Source organism: Gadus morhua, chromosome 1, assembly GCF_902167405.1.
Source record: "Gadus morhua chromosome 1, gadMor3.0, whole genome shotgun sequence".
Lineage (NCBI taxonomy): Eukaryota > Metazoa > Chordata > Actinopteri > Gadiformes > Gadidae > Gadus > Gadus morhua.
The window spans coordinates 9,959,529-9,980,233 of NC_044048.1; the positions used below are offsets into that span (position 1 = coordinate 9,959,529).

Genomic DNA, 20,705 nt, shown 5'->3' on the forward strand with positions numbered 1-20,705 from the left:
TAACCAGCTGTACAGTCTCAAAGGGCTTAACATTATGACACCCCCCTGACCCTAGCCCCGAAGAGGAACAGAGAAAACTCCCTTAATAAGCACAGAATAAATCTTGAGAAGGAACGCCGTGTGGGGGATCCCTCCTTCCAGGGTTTTTCAGGAGTGTAATGGATGCCATAATTGACCTACAGACATACATATAAACAGGCAAAACATTTTAAATCGGTGAAGGGGTGCCGGCCGCTCTATTTTATACGCAGCTTTGGTCGGCTGCACTAAAGCAGAGAGACGCGTCGGGCGTGCCGCGTGGGAGTCGCTCGAGTGCCCCACTCACACTTGCTCACTCGCGCTCTCCGAGTCAGACTCGGTCGGCGGCGGAGACGAGAAGTTCACCGAGAATCTTCTCCTTCATTCGTGACTAGGAACCGCCTGGACCGCCTAGACTGCTACTAACTACAACAAAAAACCCAGAGAGGAACACGAAGTGGCTGGACTGAAAGGTAGATGTTTATATTGCCAATGCTTTCTCCGAGATAACGCTGTGCTTTAACGCAGGGTGGTTTATTATTAAAGTTAAAGAGAGCACTCAACACGATAAGTCAGCCGCACTCAAACTTTGGCACATCCTCAGTATGGGGGAGTAGCCTGGTGTGGTCTTCCTGCTCGATAAGCGAAGGATTTATTGTGTCTACCCTTAACTGGCCTAAATTTGTACACCGCTTTTCTAACCAGTGGGCACTCACAGCGCTGTACAATATTTCCTAACATTCACCCATTCGTGGACACATTCACTCACCGAAGGCGAGGTCAACCATGCAAGGAGACAGCTAGCTCGTCAGAGGCAGTCAGGGTGAGGTGCCTTGCTCAGGGAAACCGCGACACTTAGGAGGAGCCGGGGATCGAACTAGCAACCTTCCGGTTACCATTCAACCCGCTCTACCTCCTGAGACACATGCCGCTGACTTGTACGCCTGCATTGATAAGGTAGGATTATTCATAATAACTAGTCATCAAAGCAGAGCGACCCTCCTGCTGGGCCATGTTTATTTCTGAATGCCAAGTCTCTGCGTTCTTGAATTACATCTGAGAACTCATCACTCAGCTCATGCTATTTAGGGCTGGTGTGGAATTCAAACTACAGTGTGGATTTTGGGTTTAAGGGATCCTGCTTTGGTTGTTAACTAGAATAAAGCGATAATTACTGGCAGGTAAAATTTGGAAAGTCATGACAAATTGAGATGCAGTAATGACCATGAGTAATAATGTGTTTATTGTTGGAATGAAATTAATACAAATGTAGTACTACACGTTTCATTCGATTTTTGTTTTGTGAAAAAAAAGGGAGCATCGTTGGTGATCGACTCTTTCTGAGCTGTCAAACTGAGGACTTCCCCTCATCCATATATTGACAATGGAGGGTAGAGCTTTATTTTATTTTCTTACACGTCACACCATAAGTTTTCAATATCTATTCCAATTTATTCATTTTGTTTACTTGTATAAGTAAACCAACGAATACATGCTATGAAATCTAGTGAATCAAACCTGCATTTAGCTCTGCTGGAAGAAAACACACACGGACAAACACGCACACAAACACACACCCAGCGGTATTCTGTAGCAGCACAAGAGCTTCAAGCAGCAAAATCAATAAAGTAGTGAGGTCATTCTGCCCATGGTTACTGTTTACATCAGAATTAGAGGGAGCATGACAAATATAAATGAACCCATTGGATGCTTCATACCCTGCATCCCGCTGTGCAGTCAAGCAAGCTGTAGTAACTTACCAGCCTTTATTATTCTTTAACAAATGTTAAATTAGCTTTTATTATTGACCATGACACATTTGTTCCTTTAGCAGGCCTGCTCTCTCCTGGGATCTGGCGGATTATATTGATAATCTATACATGTAATGTAAACCAATTGGTATTGATTGAGGCCGATCTCACATTAAGAGCAACTTGCTTGTCAAATGACTCAGTAACCCCACGTCTTGGGGTAGGTTTGAGGTTTTGTGATTAACACTGCAAGGATTTCTCCACTGCCTCCACAAAAACATCTAGCCGTTACATAAGCCATGCCCCAGTCAGACCCGCAGATGAGCCATGCTCCTTTTGAAGCCAAGTGGCAAGGAACGCCTCGCCCACATTCTACTGCAGAAAACACTGTGATTCATACTTTAGTGACGATCCTTTAGTGCTCACGGTGCACACATCTTTCCAACACTTCCCTCACTCTTAGTAGGGCTTCTTAGCAATCATGCATGCGGCTCATAATTTCAACATGTAAACCCGCCCTGCAGGAATATATGTTGCAACAGCAGGGGGGCAAGCAGCAGCCACAGCAAGCTTCTGCCCTTTTGAGCGAAATTTAATCTTTTAAGAGGTTGTTTTTTTGGTTCCGCCCAGAGGGAGAGTGAAGGCTGGTGCTTGAGTTCCTGTATCGGCCCTGGAAGTGACCTTCTGAGCAAACATGCCATTTATAGTAAGGGAGTATTCCCTTGTTCAGGCACTGAGTCACAGTAGCATCTGCATGCCTGATGCACTTTCAGTGTCAGAGCGTCCCCCACCTCCCGTTTCAGAGGCAGCAAAAGTGTCTGACAGCGTGGGAGGAACAAGAGAAGTCAGGGAGGACCCCCCCCCCCCCACACCAGCACCAGCACCTCCCACTACCTGAGGCGGTTAGTCACCCGTGTCGAGGTTCAGACAGTAGCTGATGAAGGGACCTGTTTTCCATGGAAACCACGCAGAGCCGAACCTTATATAACACACAGGCCGCCACACTTCGAGAGGGAGAGCGAGAGAGACAGTGTGTCATTCTTCTTTGCCGTTATAGTTTTTCGTGTTTTTTCTTTTTTAGATATAGCCTCTTAACTTTTTCCAGCGCAGTCTCCACGAGCGCTCGGTTCAAAGGAGAACACTAAGCCGTGTTTTCCGAGCACAAAGCGAAGGGGTTCAAAGGCTCAGTCCCACCGGTGTTATAAAACGGCAGATTTCCTTGACACAAGGTGTGGGCGTTACGACAGCTTGTACAAACACCGGCCTACTCGCAAAAAAGGTCATCCCTATACCTTTAGGCTGATGCTGCATAGGAAGAGTGTTTGTGTAGAATGACCCCTGAGAAAGATTGGATATGGGAAATCACTAGACCTAGCTCTTGGAAAGAAAACCACCAAGCATTTGTGACAATTCATTTAGCTTGTCTTCCCTTTCCACTGGTTTAATCTATTTAGAAGGCTGCATGTATTTCTGTAATTATATTATAACAATACTTTTATTTTTATACAGGCCCGCCTCAGATTCACAAGCCCAATAATTATAATCCTTGATGTTTACTTATAGCCGAGACGATCCGATTGTTCTTCCGAATCAACCATTGCCTCCGTAATGCAGTTACTGGATTCAGTTACAATCTCGGTTCCAATTTAATTTAAAACATTAATGGGTTCTCCATTCAAAGAGACAATGGCAACACTATATTGTACAGTATGGACACAAACCTACACTCACTCTCACTCTCACACACACACACACACACACACACACACACACACACACACACACACACAAACACACACACCACACACACACACACACACACACACACACACACACACACACACACACACACACACACACACAGCACCCAAACAGGGCCTTCCGTATCGGAGCTCTGCAGCGTAATCTCAGTGAGGACCAGAGGCAGGTGGTCATACACTGTGTATGTAGGTTAACAACGCACACACCTTCCACGGTCCGATTGACCAAATCTCTCCCAAGCTATAGGGCCCTGACTTGGTTTATTTGAGCTGCTGAAAGTTTGAATCCCGCAGAGCTGCCCCTGTGACTGTTCCACAGTGCTGACACAAGCGTGAGGTGTTCTCTCTGAATTAGATTCCCCGTTCTGCAGTGATCCGACGCTGCTCCCTCATTGTTGGAGGTGATCTCCACTCTCCACGTCAATGTGTTGTGAGTGTAAATAATTATCCAATCAGGAAGAGAGGAATTCGATTATGAGCTATCTTCTCGTATGGGGCGGTAATGACGGTTTTCCGTTGGTGATGAGGAAACTGACATGTTGGAGCACATCACTGTTAAACGAAAGGAACATTTTTGAAGATGTACGTGTAACTGATTTCATCCACCTGAACATGTTCATGCTAGTATTGGTGAACACACAGAATATTTTAGAATATCTAAAGTATTGAGAGGGGTGCTGGTGGAGAGTGCCCTTTGACTTTACAGTAAAAGCGTTACTTAGGGGTTTTGTGCACCGCTCTGAGTGGCTTCACAGCCGGAGCTGCTTGGCAACACCGGGACGGGGCTTTGGCAGACGCTAAGTGGGGACAGCACGACCTTTTCAGAGCTCAATACAGTGAAAGCTTTCCTCCAATGGAGAGGCTTGGTGGTCATTCACATATGTGTGTGAAGAGATATATACTGCTGCCTTTCATTCTTTTTGTATAATACATGTTTTACTTGGTACTGTTGTTACATGTCCTGCCAGAGAAAGTCCATTGAGATTGTACAGTTTAATCTGTGTTTCAGGCATATATGTGTGTATAATTAAAATGTTTGATACAGATTGATGTCAACACAATCCCTCTCCCTCTCTTATCTGAAGCCCTCATACATTTCTTGCCAATTGTAAAACATTTTCGACATAAGATGTTTCATTTTCATGTTGCTTTTAGGAACAAATCCTCATTAATATTTCTTTGTAGAAATGACAAATGATGTCATACAAATGGGTTATGGCTAAAGGCCAAAGTACAATGGAAAACATTTAGATTCTGAGGGATCCCCGGTGACCAAGAATTCTGTCTGACATCGTTCTTAATAGACTCAGACCCACTTTATAGCAAGCGGCCGAGACGGGTTGGAATTAGAGGGTACAGTGCTACTGAAATCACTTTATATATATATATTTATGTGTGTGTGTGGGGGGGGGGGGGGGGGGGGGGTTGTGTGGGGGTGTGTCTGGGGGGGCTGGTGTGTCATCACATATATATTATGTGCGGACACCTGGTGTTAACACCTGCCACGCAATTAATGTTTTTACTGTTGTTATTATTATCAATAATTAATGCATCCATTATGTGTGATTTGGACGCCAGGAAACCAAGCATTGCATTACCGGCAACAGTTCCTAGTCTATCACTCAAAGGACCCATGCATCAATTGAAGCAGCTTTTGTCTTATTTAGTTCTCAAACTATTTAAATGAGCTTTGTTGAGAGTGTCTTATTTCAGACCGGCAGTGGCGAAGCCGTGGCCTGAGTATTTACACTGTCAATCCAGTCACTGCTTATACTGGCATGCTAAATATTAGACATTTTATATGGTTAATTTAATTATGAAAATCCCACTAAAAGCCGATCCCTGCACTGGTTTATTGCTTGCTCACTCAGCGTTGCAAACCTTGAGCCGCGGTCCGAGGTTGTTGTTGTGTGTCTCTTGCCTTACCATTAGGTGAACTACATTAGTAGCATCACATTAGGGCGAGAGCGGATGTAATCTGCAAGGATGTTGTCTGCGTTCGCTCTCAGCCCCGGCTTGATGCGGCAGCAGTCTACTTTACTGCTGCTGCTACGCCCCCCCCCTGCATCCTCCCTCCTCCCCCCGCCCCTCCCGCTCCCCACCATGCCCACTCTTTCCCTCCATCTCTCTCGCTCTAGATTTCAATCATCTGAAGCCATCTCTTGCTCAGTGGGTCCTCTCTCTCGTCTCGTCCTCCTCCTCCAGTGTTCGCAGGCTGAGGAGAAGAGCAGCCAGGCACCATGGCCGCCCCCGCCGACCCAGAGGTGAAGGAGCTGAATCCAGTGGACTTCATCCAGCTGCAGCAGTACATTGAATGTGGGTAATGGGGAGGATGGGAGGCTGGAGGGGGGGGGGGGGGGGGGGGGGGTTTAGTGGCAGGTGGCTCTCGCACCACTCCCACACCATATCACAGAAATACTGGCTGCTTTTATTGATTTTTTTATAGACGCGGTCTTCTTGCGTTACACCACAGGTTCCAAGTGGCTTTTTTTTTTTTATCATCTGTGTGCGCAAATTATCTTGCGTACTTCTATTCTTGTTCATCCTGTTCTTTGGTCAATAACCCAAACGTTTATATTGGTTTCTTATCGAGAGTAAGTTGGTAATGTGTCATATTCTCTTTTTGTGTGTGGGTGGGGGGGGGGGGGGGGGGGGGGGGGGTTCTGTGAACGTGCATTTCAAAAGTTTTGCAGTTGCACTTTCATGTGCAAAGGTGCCTGAGCGTGTGTAACCCGTGTGTGTGTGTGTGTGTTTCTCCTACCAGACTGCAGCCTGAAGGTTAAAGATGTGCTGAGGGAATTCGATGCAGACGGCCGTTTGGCCCAGCACCGCCACGGAGAGGTGAAGGATAGCGTGTCCTACTGACGTTCTCTGTCACTGCCGTGGCTTTCTTCCCGGCGTGCGTTTACTTAAAAGAACTGTGGGGCAGAATGTATAACAAACTACAGGTGATGGAGGACTGGAGATGAACGTATTAAGGCAAAGGTGCCTCTGGGGCGTTGAATGTCCTGAGTTGAAAAAGGACTTTGAGGACAGACGGCGCAGCCTTGGAGGAATGAGCGTGAAAGCAGGGTTGCAAATGGACATGACCTCCCGTTTTGTGCAGACGCAGCATAAACTAGCTAAGTACTATGCTGGTGGCCCCCATGCCGACTAAGCTTGAACGTAAGATCTAGTCTAGTTGCACTTCTATAGATCATCAGATGACATCCGCCCTCCGGTCCCTGGAGAAATCAACCCCTTTCAGCAAATATGCTAATAGAAACACTCCCTAACAAGACAGTAGATTGAAGGAGAGATTGATCTGTGATAATTGGGACCAATACGTCTTGATTGCCTGTGTGGATCGCCCGCTTGATATTGTAACGAAACTCTGCAAAGCGCTGCAGCGCCAGCGGTGTGCTGTAATGTTCTCTTCCCCGGCCTGTTATTGTACCGAACCCTGTGGTGATTTAGTAGCGGGCAGTCGCGGCCGGTCCCAGCAGGGGAATAATGGAATGTCAACAAGAAGTAGATTTCTGGTCCATCGATTCCATGGGAGTCCGGCTTCGTTAGCCCTGAGCTGCTCGTCTTCTGAGGAATGGAAATATCAGGACACACAGATGGCCTGGCAATTATTCAGCTTCGGTTTTTTTCTTGTGTGTTTGTTCATGCTACCCCATCTTTTGAAGAGCGACATCCAAAAGATGAAAAAGTAAACAGGGGGAGAGGGGGGATGTGTGAGTCACAGGACATTACAGAAACACACACACACACACACATTTTCATTTTGGCACGCAGCATTTTGGCAAAGTAGCAGTAATTCTGAATCCTGTTTAATTGTAGTTTCATAAAATACCCAGAGGTACCCGTTGGCAGCAAGGAGGCCTCTAGTTGTCAGCTTCTTGTTATAGTGCACTTTTGCTTCCAGCAGACCACTATCTGCCATTTAACTGTATAATCTGAAACACTTATTTGTCTTCTTATGATGGTGATTCTTAAGTATGGGCTTGCATTACAACACAAAAATTGTTTCAAGGTCATTATAGTAATGAAAAGTGCAAGATTGTTCCTTAGGGTTAAAAATCGATAATAATAATTGATCAGCATGGTCTAACTCTTCCCACTCCTAGAGGACACCAACATAATCTATGGGTCTGCTCCGCCTCTCCACAGCGCATCAACGAGGAGGGCTTCCGTCTCTTCCTGAAGACCTACCTGGAGGTGGGGGACCTCCCCCTCGACCTCTGCCAGAGGCTCTTCCGCTCCTTTGAGAACTCTCAGTCGGCCCAGGATGACAGCGCTAGTGAGCTCATGCACCGCCCCGGCACAGCCATAAACAACCCCTTCGTTCTCTCCCTCTGTCGCTCTGTCCCCCCCCCCCCCCCCCTGCACCCCTTAGAATGCATTCTAATGTATGGCCTCTTTCACGTGACATCTATCACTGATGTAATATGCATTCATGTGGGCGGCAGATTAGCAGTGGAAGCACGTGAATGGGGGTATGGTGGCTGTGGCTAATCGTCTCCTCCGCTTCTCCTCCGGCCCGTAGAAGAGGTTTATTTGAAGGACGTCTCGTGTTACTTCTCCCTGCTGGAGGATGGTCAACCCAGGGACAAGCTGGAATGTGAGCCTGTGTTCTTCTCTCTCTCTCTCTCTCTCTCGCTCTCTCTTTCTCTCACTCTCTCATTCTCTCACTCTCTCTCTCACACATACACATATACACATACACACACGCACACACACACACACACACACACACACACACACACACACACACACACACACACACACACACACACACACACACACACACACACACACACACATACACACAAATATCTTGACTGTTATTGGTCCATCTGTCTCTCATTGTTCTTCTCCTTCTTCTCCTCCTAAGTTGCCTTCAAGCTCTACGACCGGGATGGCAACGGGGTCCTGGACAGCTCTGTGAGTGCAGTACTTCTATACGTACAGTTATAGTGGTTCATCCCGTCCCTTAGTTCCACAGAGCGTGGGCCACTCTGGGTCCTGCAGTGTGTTGGTTCAATGTGTTGATTGGTCGCCTCTCCGTGCCCACAGGAGGTGGACCGGATCATAGCCCAGATGATGCACGCCGCAGACTACCTGGGATGGGATGTGTCCGAACTCAGACCCGTGAGTCCCCTGTGGGCTCTATGCCACATCCTTCCTCTTAACACTTAACACATTGTACCAACCGAACGTGACTCGTCACAAGAAAATATCTACTTGAGAGGACCACACCCGTCTGGGTGATCAAACCATCGTAACGTCTCCCCGGGCTTCCATAAAACATCAGTTAACAGTATTATCTGTCAAATTCTGTTCATTCTGCCAATTCTACTTTGAGCGTCATGAGTTAACACGCCTGCTGTGAATGTAAACAATGGTGATATAGCACTGTGGTCTTTGTTATAAGACATTTCGTATAGGGCTTGAATGGCGTTGCACGGTTGTCAACAAAATCAGCACTGACTGACGCACCTCGATTCCAGAAGCCCAAAGTACTATCTGTTTACAAGTCGTGTTGACTCATTTAATTGGTACTGAATGTTTAATCCGGGATCTACAGAACAGTAACTATGGTTTGATCAGCTAGACCAGTATTGTATTTTAATTGACTAGTTGTGTGACACTATTCTGAATGTAAAACAATACAATACAATACAGACACAGTCTACAACTTTGACACATTTATTATAAAATGTGCTTCCACGTGTGTGTTCCACTTAACCAATTTAGCCCAATAAAAACCTGTTACTCATTTTCCAGTGATAACATCTTGGGTACAACTGTCAGGGAGATTACGATCACAGAGTCGGGAAACCTGTTCAGGGCAGACACACACCCGCACACACACACACAAACACGGTGTGTGTGTATATGTGTGTGCGTGTGCGTGCGTGCGTGCCTGAGTGCTGATCCAGAGTTGACGGCAGGACTCTGGTGTCTCCCAGGTGCTGAAGGACATGATGGTGGCCATCGACGCCGACGCCAGCGGCACCGTGTCCCTGGACGAGTGGGTGGAGGGGGGCATGAACAACATCCCCCTGCTGGTCCTGCTGGGGCTGAAGGTACGGCACACGGCCGGCCCCCTAGCCCGCTCTCCCCCCGGCGGCTGGTGTGTTGTTCTGTGAGTCTGTGTTGGCTCAAGGCGGCGGGGCCACCAGGAATCAGCGTGTGCGTGGCTGGCTGCGCTCACGTGTTGTTGAGCAACCAGGGAAAAGGAAAAGAGTCGTTCCTCTTTGGTGCCCTCTAGTCCCTTGTTGTTTTTTTCCGCAGACTCAGTCTTCAACAGGGCGCGGTCGTACGCGCCATCGAGACTGACTGACTTAGTTTGCATGAATAACTGACAATCTAGTCTATTCTTTTTTTATAAATCAATTAACTACAACCACTACAGTTTGTTAGACACGGGTGTTATTTCACACAGAATTCCCCAGGGAGGCACCATTTGGCAGGACGATCTTGGCGCAGGCTTGTCTTGGTATCCAGAGAGTATGTTTATCTCCTAAAGCACCGTTCCGACGGCGCATTGTTCTGCAGAAGGGTTTTTGTGGAGCCCCCGTATCCCTTCTTCATGCTGTGAAGCCATCTGCTGGCAGACTGGGCCCACCAGACAGGCTCTGTGAGTGTACCAAGCCTCCGCCACAATGCCAGGGATTTCCCATCAGGCTATTTCCAGACACCCGTACAGCCAAGACCCAGGCGGAGGCCGTGCGTGGGCGGCACTCCGCTCACGGCTCCCCAAAGTTCACTGGCGCACTGGCCAGACTGTTGGATGTTGGAGATACCGTCGATAACGTACGATGTCAATGATGTGGCTGGTTACAGCTAGAGTAGTGTTTCTGTTGAAAGCCTCTTTGCTCCGACAACCCTCAACAAAATGCTATGACTAAATCCAGTATCTTTGGCTGTCGAAGGCCTGTGATGATGAGCCCTTCCTAGAATACATGTGTGAAGTGGGCAGCCTGTCTGTCTGTCTGTCTGCCTGTCTGTCTGCCTACACGGCTACCCGCACGCATTCTGCCCGTGTGCTTACTGCACATGAGTCATCCACATGGCTAGGTGGACCATGACTGGAGCGAGCAGAGCAGCTCCTGTGTTTGGGGAAGTGGCTTTGGAGGGAAGCCTGAGGGACGGGTGGCACTTTAGTTGGAACATGTTCAATCTAGCTTCCTCTGGCTGGTTTCTCCCAATTGCCTACCCTAGCATAAATTCAATTCTCTCTAATAATGTTGACATGCGTTACCATTTGAACTCGTGTGTGTTTGGATGTATGTGTGTGTGTGTGTGTGTGTGTGTGTGTGTGTGTGTGTGTGTGTGTGTGTGTGTGTGTGTGTGTGTGTGTGTGTGTGTGTGTGTGTGTGTGTGTGCATTCGCTGTCCGGTGTTAATAAATGACATCGTAACCTGCATCTTGGATGCATTTCAGCCAACAAAACGGAATAAAACCAAACTGTGGCTAAAGACACAGAGAGATGTAAAGGACTTAAGTGTTAAGAGCTTGAGAGCCTGTCGCCGGTCCCCTCTGGGCTGTGTTATGATCATGAGAGATGCCATTTGTCTGCGGCAGTCAGTGCGTGGGTGGGAAGAGTGACTTTTGCACGCCTTGCACACAGCACACATATACCCTGCAAAAAATATGAAGATCTCTGTAATGGAAAAGGGGTAGTGGTGAAGCATTGTTTCCACGTATTGCAGCCGCCTAGGATGAGTTGTAGTTTCTTACAATGACAGCAGGGTTTCACTAGACTATTTTAAGCAATTATGAAAAAAGATATAAGCTAAACCACAAACCATGTTTGGTGAAGGAGATCTGGTGAACGTCTCCCATGGGCCATGACACCAATGTCTTTGCTCTTGCAGATGACCCAAAAGGACGGGCAGCATCTTTGGAGAATGAAGCATTTCAACAAGCCTGTTTACTGCAACGTCTGCCAGAACATGCTGCTGGGACTGAGGAAACAGGGCCTGTGCTGCACCTGTAAGTACTCCACTGCACCACCAGAGGGCAGCGGTGCAACAGCTTTCTTTCTGGAAGACAGCAAGCAATGTTATTTATTTACCTAAATAGAAAGCTTCTGTGTAGACTTTCATAGTGAATGTAAGTCTTTTGTTTGGTTGAACAGGTTGTAAATACACGGTCCACGGCCGCTGTGCCAACCGGAGCACGGCTCCCTGCACCAGGACTTATGTCAAGTCAAAGAAAGAAACCGGGGTATTTTTACATTCCTGTTCCCAGAGAATGCATTGATCAGATAGCTGAGCGGGTTGTAAACGGTTAACACCTATGTTCCAGGTCCCAGCGCATGACTGGGTGATCGGGAACTGCGACTCTGGGAAGTGTGACAAATGCCAGAAGAAGATAAAGAGCTACCAGGGCCTCTCGGGCAAACACTGCGTCTGGTGCCACACCATGGTACGCTGAGGGCTGCTCCACCTTCCTCCCTCGGTCGTTTCCACCTTTTTCTTGAACTTTTTCTCATTATCTCTGTCAGTCTCTTCTTCAGCTTTTTGTCTTTCGTGCTCTTCTTTTGTCGACCGCGTTTTGCAGTAAACGGGTCTGAATGTCACGTGACCTCTGCTTCTCTACAGCGCCACGATGAGTGTGTCGCCCACGAGCCGATAGAGTGCACATGCGGGCCCCTCCGAGACCACGTCCTCCCTCCCTGGGCCATCTACCCCGTCATAAAGGTCAGACACTCACGGCTCATCCGCTCACGGTTCCTTCCTGCATTTAAATGATGCTCACTGTGGAGTGTCTTTATGTGCTAGGATGTTCACCATTGTCTTTGTGTTCTAGGATGCTCACTTTTGAGTGTCTTTAAAGGCTAGGTTGCTCGTCATTACATTTCTTTATATGCTAAGATGTTTACTATTGAGGGTATATGCTAGGAGGCTCACTATTGATGGTCTATGCTAGGATGATAACTATTGAGTGTATATGTTAGGATGCTTAATATTGATGTATAGGCTAGGATGATCACTATTGATTGTATATGCTAGGAGGCTCACTATTGATGAACTATGCTAGGATGATGACTATTGAGTGTCGATTCTGCTAGTATGCAGAATCGACCCTGAGGCATGCCACTGGTATTCCTCTAAAGCAAACGCGGGCTGATCTGACCGATGGTGTTCTGTCTCTGTGAAGGAGCGGCGAGGAGAGGTGAAGAACGGATGCTCAACGGCCACAGAGGAATCTGAGCTCAACACCACGCCCGACGGCCAGGTGCTGCAGGTATTGTCCCCGCACAACGACACGGAGGCTAGAGGAGGAGAAGGAGGAGGAGGAGAGGGAGGAGGAAAGGGATGAGGAGGAGGAGGAGGAGAAGAGGGAGGAGGAGGAGAGGGAGGAGGAAAGGGATGAGGAGGAGGAGAGGGAGGAGGAGAGGGAGGAGAAGGAGAGGGAGGAGGAGAGGGAGGAGGAGGAGAGGGAGGAGGAGAAGGAGGAGGAGGAGAGGGAGGAGGAGGAGAGGGATGAGGAGGAGAGGGAGGAGGCTCCACAGGGGAACTGGCGTGGCTGCGCACCGCGGGACAGGGCGAGGCCTCTGATAATAGGTGTCACTAGGACGACCCGGCGTGGGAAAAGTGAGAGCATAGAGCGCTCTGTGCCTTCCTTGGTATGCATAAGCCCAGCACAACACGGTTATATCCACAGGGATCTGCATTCATCAGCCGTCATTGTGTGATTCATTCAAAGGCAATTTCAATGAGTTTATAAACATGCAGTCCACCCTACATAGTCTGCCGTGACAAACGGGCCGATGTCTGGTGACCTGCACTCTGCTCTGAATATAAGCCACAAACCTGCACCCTGGGTACATGTCAACCTAAGAAGAGATCAGAGGTCCAGTTGTACTCAGTAGAGACAGTGCGACCTTCCTCTAACACTGCTACTGTGTCTATCGGGAGGAAAAGCTTGTTTTCACTTTGCGATCTTTGTCGTCGTGAATGAGGGGATGTAAAACCACTTGCATTTCAGAGATGGCTGTGTGTCACAAAGTTCTTATTAAAAGTAATGAACAGACAGGTCCTAGGGCCTTTATGTTTGGTTGCTGGGATCATGCTGAAACTTGTGTTCAATGCGAAAGAGTTTGGCAATTGTGCAAATAGTACCTTAACCGAGTACAGATTGAGAAGACAGGAGATGTTTCGTGTGACGACAATGCTCTGCCTGAAGTCCTTCATCTGTTGTAATCATATGTTTGATGAAAGTTATGTGTTTCACCTGGGGTGTGTCCCGTACCTTATGTGTCTGTCTGTAGGCCACAGTGTAACACCAAAGTGTTTTATGTATTTTATCTATGATTAGCTCAGCTGGACAATATGCTGGCCGTGTGTGAGACACCAAAGTAGAGGCTCAACGCTTCAGACCACAGCCCTGCGACGTAAAATGAAAATCCGCCAGGGTGTATTTGTACAAGTACAGCTTGTACCAATCCTCATACATAGGTATTGGAGAACAAGGTGTGAAGTTATGCAATATGGAGGTAACTATTTGGGATGTTGCAAAGAATTTATACTGTGGATATTTTGTGACTACTGAGTACCTATTATATTATTTAAGGGTTCAGTATGACCATACAACTCTGGATGTTTCCGTGAAGATGGAGGGGTGACTTCTGCAACAAAGTGATTTTATTTAGAAATGTCCTTAATTACCAACAAACAGACAAAGTAAATTGTTCCTATATAATTCTGGGCACTTCAAATAGCTACGCGGTACATCTGTGCATTTACTTCGGAACCGTCCTGGGGACAGTGTATCGTCCGTAGCCATGACATCACACGTTCCCCTGGACCTTTGTCATGGATACTGTCGGCCGTGACAAAGGTCCAGAGGAAACAGTACAAACTGGTGTCATTGTCTCATTTGTACTGTAAGGAACCCTAGATGGTCCCTGTAGGGGTCCGATAGCATCCATCCATTCATGTCCAGCACCGCCCACACCCTTCCTCTCAGCACCACCTCACAGTTCTGCAGCGTGGACAGAATATGAGGATCAATAACCATTAACTCACAGCAATTATAAGCAACCACTCATTTGCGAGAGATAAAGAGGTGTGAGGGTGCGACGACGACCATTTGATCACGAGTGCTTCGTCGCTACCCCCTTCCACGCGGGTGAGGGCCAATGTTCAATAATCAGTTCGGGAGACATAATCGTTTGTGAGACATTTGATACAGGCCTGTGTGGTCCTCAGAATTGCCCTGTTGGCATTTCATGTCCCGTCTCTTCTATCTCTGGCGGGTGGGGGCTTGCGTCTTTTCAGCCAGCCCAGAGGGATCCTTTGTACTGTCCGTCGTTTCCTGCACAGCCCGTCTGCCTTGTTATTACGTAGACAGGGGGCTGGCCAACTGCCGTCTTAACTCATGGCGGTTTTGCCCCTCTGTTGTACAGATCAGCCCAGTGGCCAACACCCATCCTCTGCTGGTGTTTGTGAACCCTAAAAGTGGAGGGAAACAGGGCGAAAAGTGAGTCACGAGTGTATAGATGTTGAGTATGGAATCGAAGTGTAAATGTTGAGTTCCTTTGCAGTCGCCTCACTCCTTCTCTTGTTCTGCCTCAGGGTGCTGAGGAAGTTCCAGTACCTGCTGAACCCACGGCAGGTCTTCAACCTGCTGAACGGGGGACCTGCACAAGGGTGGGGGGCCGGCCGCAAGCTTAGCTCGATTAATCACAAGAACGTTAAACACAAGTCCAAACTTTGGTGTCGTTTTCTAAATTGAAGTCTAAATGCAATGCTGAACCACATTACTAAATGGATTTCTGGAGCAAACGATATCTTAAGCCCCTCTTGAGACCAAAAATAGAATGCAATTTTAGTTTCCATTTGTATTTGAAATAGCCTTTTTTGATTCAATATATTTTCAGACTGAGTTTCTTCCGAAACCTGCAAGACTACAGGATCTTGGTGTGCGGGGGAGACGGCACCGTGGGCTGGATCCTGGATGCCATAGGTGAGAAATGTATACAGTATACGTTTAGCTCATTTGTTTATTTATTTTCCATATATTTCATTAACACATGTTATCTATCGTCCGGTAATTCCAACGGATCACTTGATGGTATACATATTATTTATGTGCCATTTGATTGAGCTACTGTAACTTTATAGCATGCTTCTTGTCCAGAGACTCTGTTGATGCAGTGACTCTGGTTTACCTGCAGGAGGTGCTAATTTGTCATTTAATGTAATAAATTCAGGGTTCTCCACGGAAATTTCTTCACCAGGTCAATAAAGCAAATTCTTAGAAAAATGTGAACTTGCAGAATTGTTTGGTTCCCAGGCCATTATGACATTATCTTGGGAGAACCCTGATATAACTGGTACTCAGTGTCACTTAAACACTAGCAAAATAAAAAAATGTAGAACTCATTTTACAACCAATGATCCTGACGCATTCGCCCTTTTTCCTATTATTATTCTCCTTTTCCCATCCCACTGTTTAGACAAAGCAAACCTTCTGGTACGACCACCTGTAGCTGTGCTGCCACTCGGAACAGGAAATGACCTCGCAAGATGTCTCCGATGGGGAGGAGGTGAGAAAACGACTTAACACTATGAACAAACGGCTTTGAAATGTCAAAGATAAAGACCTTCAGTGTGTGTGTGTGTATGTGTGTTTGTGTGTGTTTGTGTGCGTGTGTGTGTGTTGTGTCTGTGTGTGTGTGTGTGTGTGTGTGTGTGTGTGTGTGTGTGTGTGTGTGTGTGTGTGTGTGCGCGTGTGTGTGCGTGTGCACGTGGGTGCGTACGTACGTGTGTGCGTGTGCGTGCTCCCTTCCAAATAGAACAAAGGCCCAGAGTTTTAGTTCAGTGTTTAATTGGTGTTGTCCCCCCCCCCCCCTCCCAGGGTACGACGGCGTGGACCTGGGCCGGGTGCTGAAGGAGCTGGAGGGCAGCTCCCCGGTGCTCATGGACCGCTGGAGCGTGCGGGTGGTGACGGACCCCGACCAGGAGGAGGGGGACCCCGTGCCCTACGAGATCATCAACAACTACTTCTCCATCGGAGTGGTGAGTCCGCCACCACCCAGGTCCAGGAGCAGGAGGGTCCAGCTCCTGTCTCCTGGCGCCTCCGGGCCGGGCCCGTCTCTCACTGGGTTCATCATGGTGCTTTGTGCTTTATGATCGACAGGACGCCTCCATCGCGCACCGATTTCACACCATGAGGGAGAAGCATCCTCAGAAGTTTAATAGCAGGTGTGGGCAACAACATGACATACTTAAACCAGGAATCATCCTGATATTCACCTGTGTGCCAAAAGACTGATGATTCCCTTGACCTACGTGCTGTTTAGCAATGAAATGCCCTTTTCTAAATTATCTATCTAGATAATAGCATACATCTCTCCCATGTTTAGCAGCAATCTACACAAACTGTCATGTCTGGGGTCATTTATGAATTATGCTTTAATTACAGTTGAAAGACATTTGCAAACATGTCCTCTATCCATGTCAGTTTGAACTGTATTTAAGTGTAGTTCAAAATGCGACAGTAGTTATAATATAATATTATTATAATTATCATTATCATGATTCTCAGCATTGCAGCTATCCAAATCTGTTTCTGAGTTCCAGCCCAACACTCCATTACCTAGGGGACTGTGTGGGCTTTAATGGGCCACTTCTAACACTCTTAGCGATTAAAAGGTCATATTTGACCTGGCATAATTCTGCAAAGCCACCAGTTGGCTTGGGTTAATGTTTGGCACAGTATTTGAGGATTTAAATGCCAGTACTAAATACTAACACTAAACTGCGGGGCCTGTTTTATGTACGGATACAGAATGAAGAATAAGCTGTGGTATTTTGAATTTGCCACTTCAGAAACAATCTCTGCATCCTGCAAGAAAGTCAATGAGTGTATGACAATTGAGGTAAGAACAGAAAATGATACCTTACCATTAATATGAATGGTAGAAAAAGTGCTCAGTCAGACAGTAGGGCCAAAGGCGTCATGTTTCCTTCACTGCCTGCTCTGTGTGTGTGGTCAGTGCTGCGGTATGCCTATAGACCTCAGTAGCCTCTCGATGGAGGGGATCGCGGTTCTCAACATTCCCAGCATGCACGGCGGCTCCAACCTGTGGGGGGAGATGAAGAAGGGGGACGTCAAGGCCGCTGCGGGCCAGGAGGAGCCCGAGGTCATCGTCGACCCGGAGGTCCTCAAGGTCACCACACAAGGTACCCGAGCCGGGTCACCGGGCGTCGGACCGGGACCCCCGAGGGAGACGGATATTAGGCCACTGATTCACTTGTCTTCCACCATTTGATGACCATCTCCTGTCAAGTGTTGAATTGAAACTGATCAAATGTTCAATGTCCTACCTAGTTGAACCGACAGATTCAGAACCACTTTGTCGATGCTTTGAAAAACTGATATGTAATGGATAAAACACTGCCAGTGACAATATAGGAGGTTGAATTAAACCCTTATGGCGTTCGGCGCCTTGTCACGGTTGGACCCGGTAAATGTCAATCAAGCTTCTCGTACCACATTATTAATTGATCAAACTTTGATGGATGAATAAAGACACCAGCTTTGAGTCTATGAACACATTTCCCCATGGATTTTGGCATTTCTAAACAAAGTGTCTGACTCCTCATATCTGTTTGCATCATGGGCGTGTTTCTCTGTGAGGTTCTGTTCCTCATGACTCCCTTTGCCTCCAGACGTCAGTGACCGCAGGCTGGAGGTGGTGGGCCTGGAGGGGGTCATTGAAATGGGTCAGATCTACACGGGCATGAAGAGTGCAGTGAGGCTGGCCAAGACCTCACAGATCACCATCAGGTGAGCACGCCCCCCCCCCCCCCCCCCCCCCCCCCCCCCTAACAGTCATGTTCAGACTTGTCTTGGTGATATAATCCTGGGCACTTAGCCAATGGCTGCCCTCATTGACTTTCATCACTTGCTAATCATGATCCTGAATTCTCGTTGGCATAATAGAAGTGTGCTCTTTCATTTTCAGCAGATCACGTTTCACATACAAATGAGGGGTGATGAGGGGGCAATAGGTTTGTTATTTGCTCACTCTTTTTTGTGTTGCTGCTCCTTCTCAATGCCGACCAACGGCCACAGGACAACCAAGGCCCTGCCCATGCAGATCGATGGAGAGCCCTGGATGCAGCCTCCCTGCACGGTGAGCCCTGTAGCACAAACAAACACACATGGCTCTATCATACACGATGGCAAACCCACATGGCTCTATCATACACGATAGCAAACCCACATGGCTCTATCATACACGATGGCAAACCCACACGGCTCTATCATACACGATAGCAAACCCACATGGCTCTATCATACACGATAGCAAACCCACATGGCTCTATCATACACGATAGCAAACCCACATGGCTCTATCATACACGATAGCAAACCCACATGGCTCTATCATACACGATAGCAAACCCACATGGCTCTATCATACACAATAGCAAACCCACGCAGGAGATCGGGACCAACCAAAACATGGCCTGGGACTTTATCAATGTTATGTCTAGTATAAACATGTCAAAACATGGTTTATAAATATCGATGGCTTGCAACTCACAGTGCAACACTGCTCTCGATGGCCAGTACTGACTGTACCAAAACAAACATGTAGTCTTATGGCTCTGTAGAAGGAGTTTGTGTTTAGAGTCCACAGGTTTTTCTGATATTGTGACCATGAGAACATACACACAATTTGTATTTCTATTTTGTTAAATAGCTTTTTGTGTTTTCCTTCTCTCTTTTTAGATTCACATCACACACAAAAATCAAGCCAACATGCTGATGGCCCCCCTGGCCAAGTCTTCCAGCTTTTTCAGCTACAAATAAATACCATCACATTGGTGACTATGACCCACTGACCGACCAGGGGCAGAAAGATTTCTCTTTGGTAATATTCTGTTGTGAATGTTTAGGCTGAATGCGTAGCGTTGAATGCAGTGATGTAAAGTAGGTACGCACTGGGGAACTTCCAGTGCTCCTTTAATACAGAATCAATTAAGCATGACACGCCTTTTAGGAATGCAACCCTGTCGATGTGGCCTTTTAGAAATGTATAGGATCTTCATTCATGGGTATATCATTTTGACCAAATTTGACTTCTCTGTTGTGGTTTCATTTTAATCCCCCAATTCCTTACAAATGTATGACCCATTTACCGCAACTGTGTATGACCATCTGAAGTATTACAATATCAACGGAGGGATAAAAGCAACACTTCTAGCAAGCTTCATATGCCATTGTTTGTGCCTTTTGATAAGTTCTCTGTTGTTTATGATATGATTAGTTAGCCTACATGCTCTTAATGTAGTGGGATCATAGTGGAAGGGGACTTCTAGAATAGCCTACCTCTTTTATCGCTGAAGTTGGGTTTGAATTGCTGTATTGCCAAATTAGCATAACTCGGTTAGCTTGAGAAATAATTGGACTGTACATTTTAACCTCAAACCGCAGAAGGTTAACTTAGGTTTCAGTTTCGGCTGATCTTTACTCGGTTTGAATTCATTTTCTTTAGAATTGTATTTGTATGTTTCACTTTCATATAAATACTTATGCCAGGTAGGGGAAGTTATTAACAAGGTCTACCACAGAATAGATGCCTCTAAGACGCCGCAGCCTATACATGTCTATACCGCTTTGAATGTGCATATGTACAGCAATGCCATGCTGCATTCTATTCAGTTAATTTTAATGTGTTCAGTAATAACTCATAATTTATATATTTTTTCAATTTTTTTTATTTAAAACGCTCTGTCAACTGTTGTGGTGCGTGTTTAAATGCTTTCATTCGCCATATATTTTTCAATTAATATTGAGAATGTTGATATTATACTGTAGTAGTGAATCAAGGTTTTAATAAACCATGATAAACTTGTTTGGTTGTAATTTATTTCCATTAACTTTTCTGTAACCAATGTTTTTTTTTATTGGTGTCATTTTTCTCATGCATGAATCAGATGTGATTTCCAGATCACTATTATTTGTATGTTATTTGAAATATAAACTATAAATTGTAAAATTCTGAATCCAAAATACCATCGAAGACACGAAATGTTTACATGCAAAGTGCACACAGCATCAGATAAGGCGATTAGGAGCTAGAGAAGTAGAAGTTGACGTTGCTTTTGGCTTTCAATTAGGCTGAGAGGATGCTGCACTAGAGCGTTTTCCCGGTCTA

The 20,705-nt window shown here is 46.6% G+C and overlaps 1 protein-coding gene across 3 annotated transcripts; it reads left to right on the forward strand.

Annotated features, from left to right (window-relative positions):
* Positions 1 to 100: 100 nt before the first annotated feature.
* dgkaa (diacylglycerol kinase, alpha a) lies at positions 101 to 20,402 on the forward strand. Of its 3 annotated transcripts, XM_030357633.1 has the most exons (25): positions 101 to 491; positions 793 to 975; positions 5,735 to 5,845; positions 6,294 to 6,370; positions 7,685 to 7,814; positions 8,061 to 8,135; positions 8,409 to 8,458; positions 8,591 to 8,665; positions 9,487 to 9,603; positions 11,398 to 11,515; positions 11,661 to 11,749; positions 11,831 to 11,950; positions 12,127 to 12,225; positions 12,686 to 12,772; positions 14,937 to 15,010; positions 15,106 to 15,180; positions 15,411 to 15,496; positions 15,990 to 16,079; positions 16,391 to 16,551; positions 16,673 to 16,737; positions 17,324 to 17,414; positions 17,532 to 17,718; positions 18,208 to 18,325; positions 18,614 to 18,674; positions 19,277 to 20,402. In XM_030357633.1, the coding sequence occupies exons 3-25, from the start codon at positions 5,770 to 5,772 to the stop codon at positions 19,355 to 19,357; spliced, it is 2,202 nt and encodes a 733-aa protein (XP_030213493.1). In that variant the 5' UTR covers positions 101 to 491; positions 793 to 975; positions 5,735 to 5,769; the 3' UTR covers positions 19,358 to 20,402. The 3 variants fall into 3 exon arrangements, with proteins under 3 accessions (XP_030213493.1, XP_030213484.1, XP_030213502.1); XM_030357624.1 differs by lacking the exon at positions 793 to 975; XM_030357642.1 differs by lacking the exons at positions 101 to 491; positions 793 to 975 and having other exon boundaries at positions 5,713 to 5,845.
* The last annotated feature ends 303 nt before the right edge of the window (positions 20,403 to 20,705 follow it).

Coding starts and splice junctions, on each gene's coding strand:
- dgkaa (XM_030357633.1), top strand. CDS start 5,770: ATGGCCGCCCCCGCCGACCCAGAGGTGAAGGAGCTGAATCCAGTGGAC. Junction 5,846..6,293: donor GCTGCAGCAGTACATTGAAT/GTGGGTAATGGG, acceptor TTCTCCTACCAG/ACTGCAGCCTGAAGGTTAAA. Junction 8,136..8,408: donor ACCCAGGGACAAGCTGGAAT/GTGAGCCTGTGT, acceptor TCTCCTCCTAAG/TTGCCTTCAAGCTCTACGAC.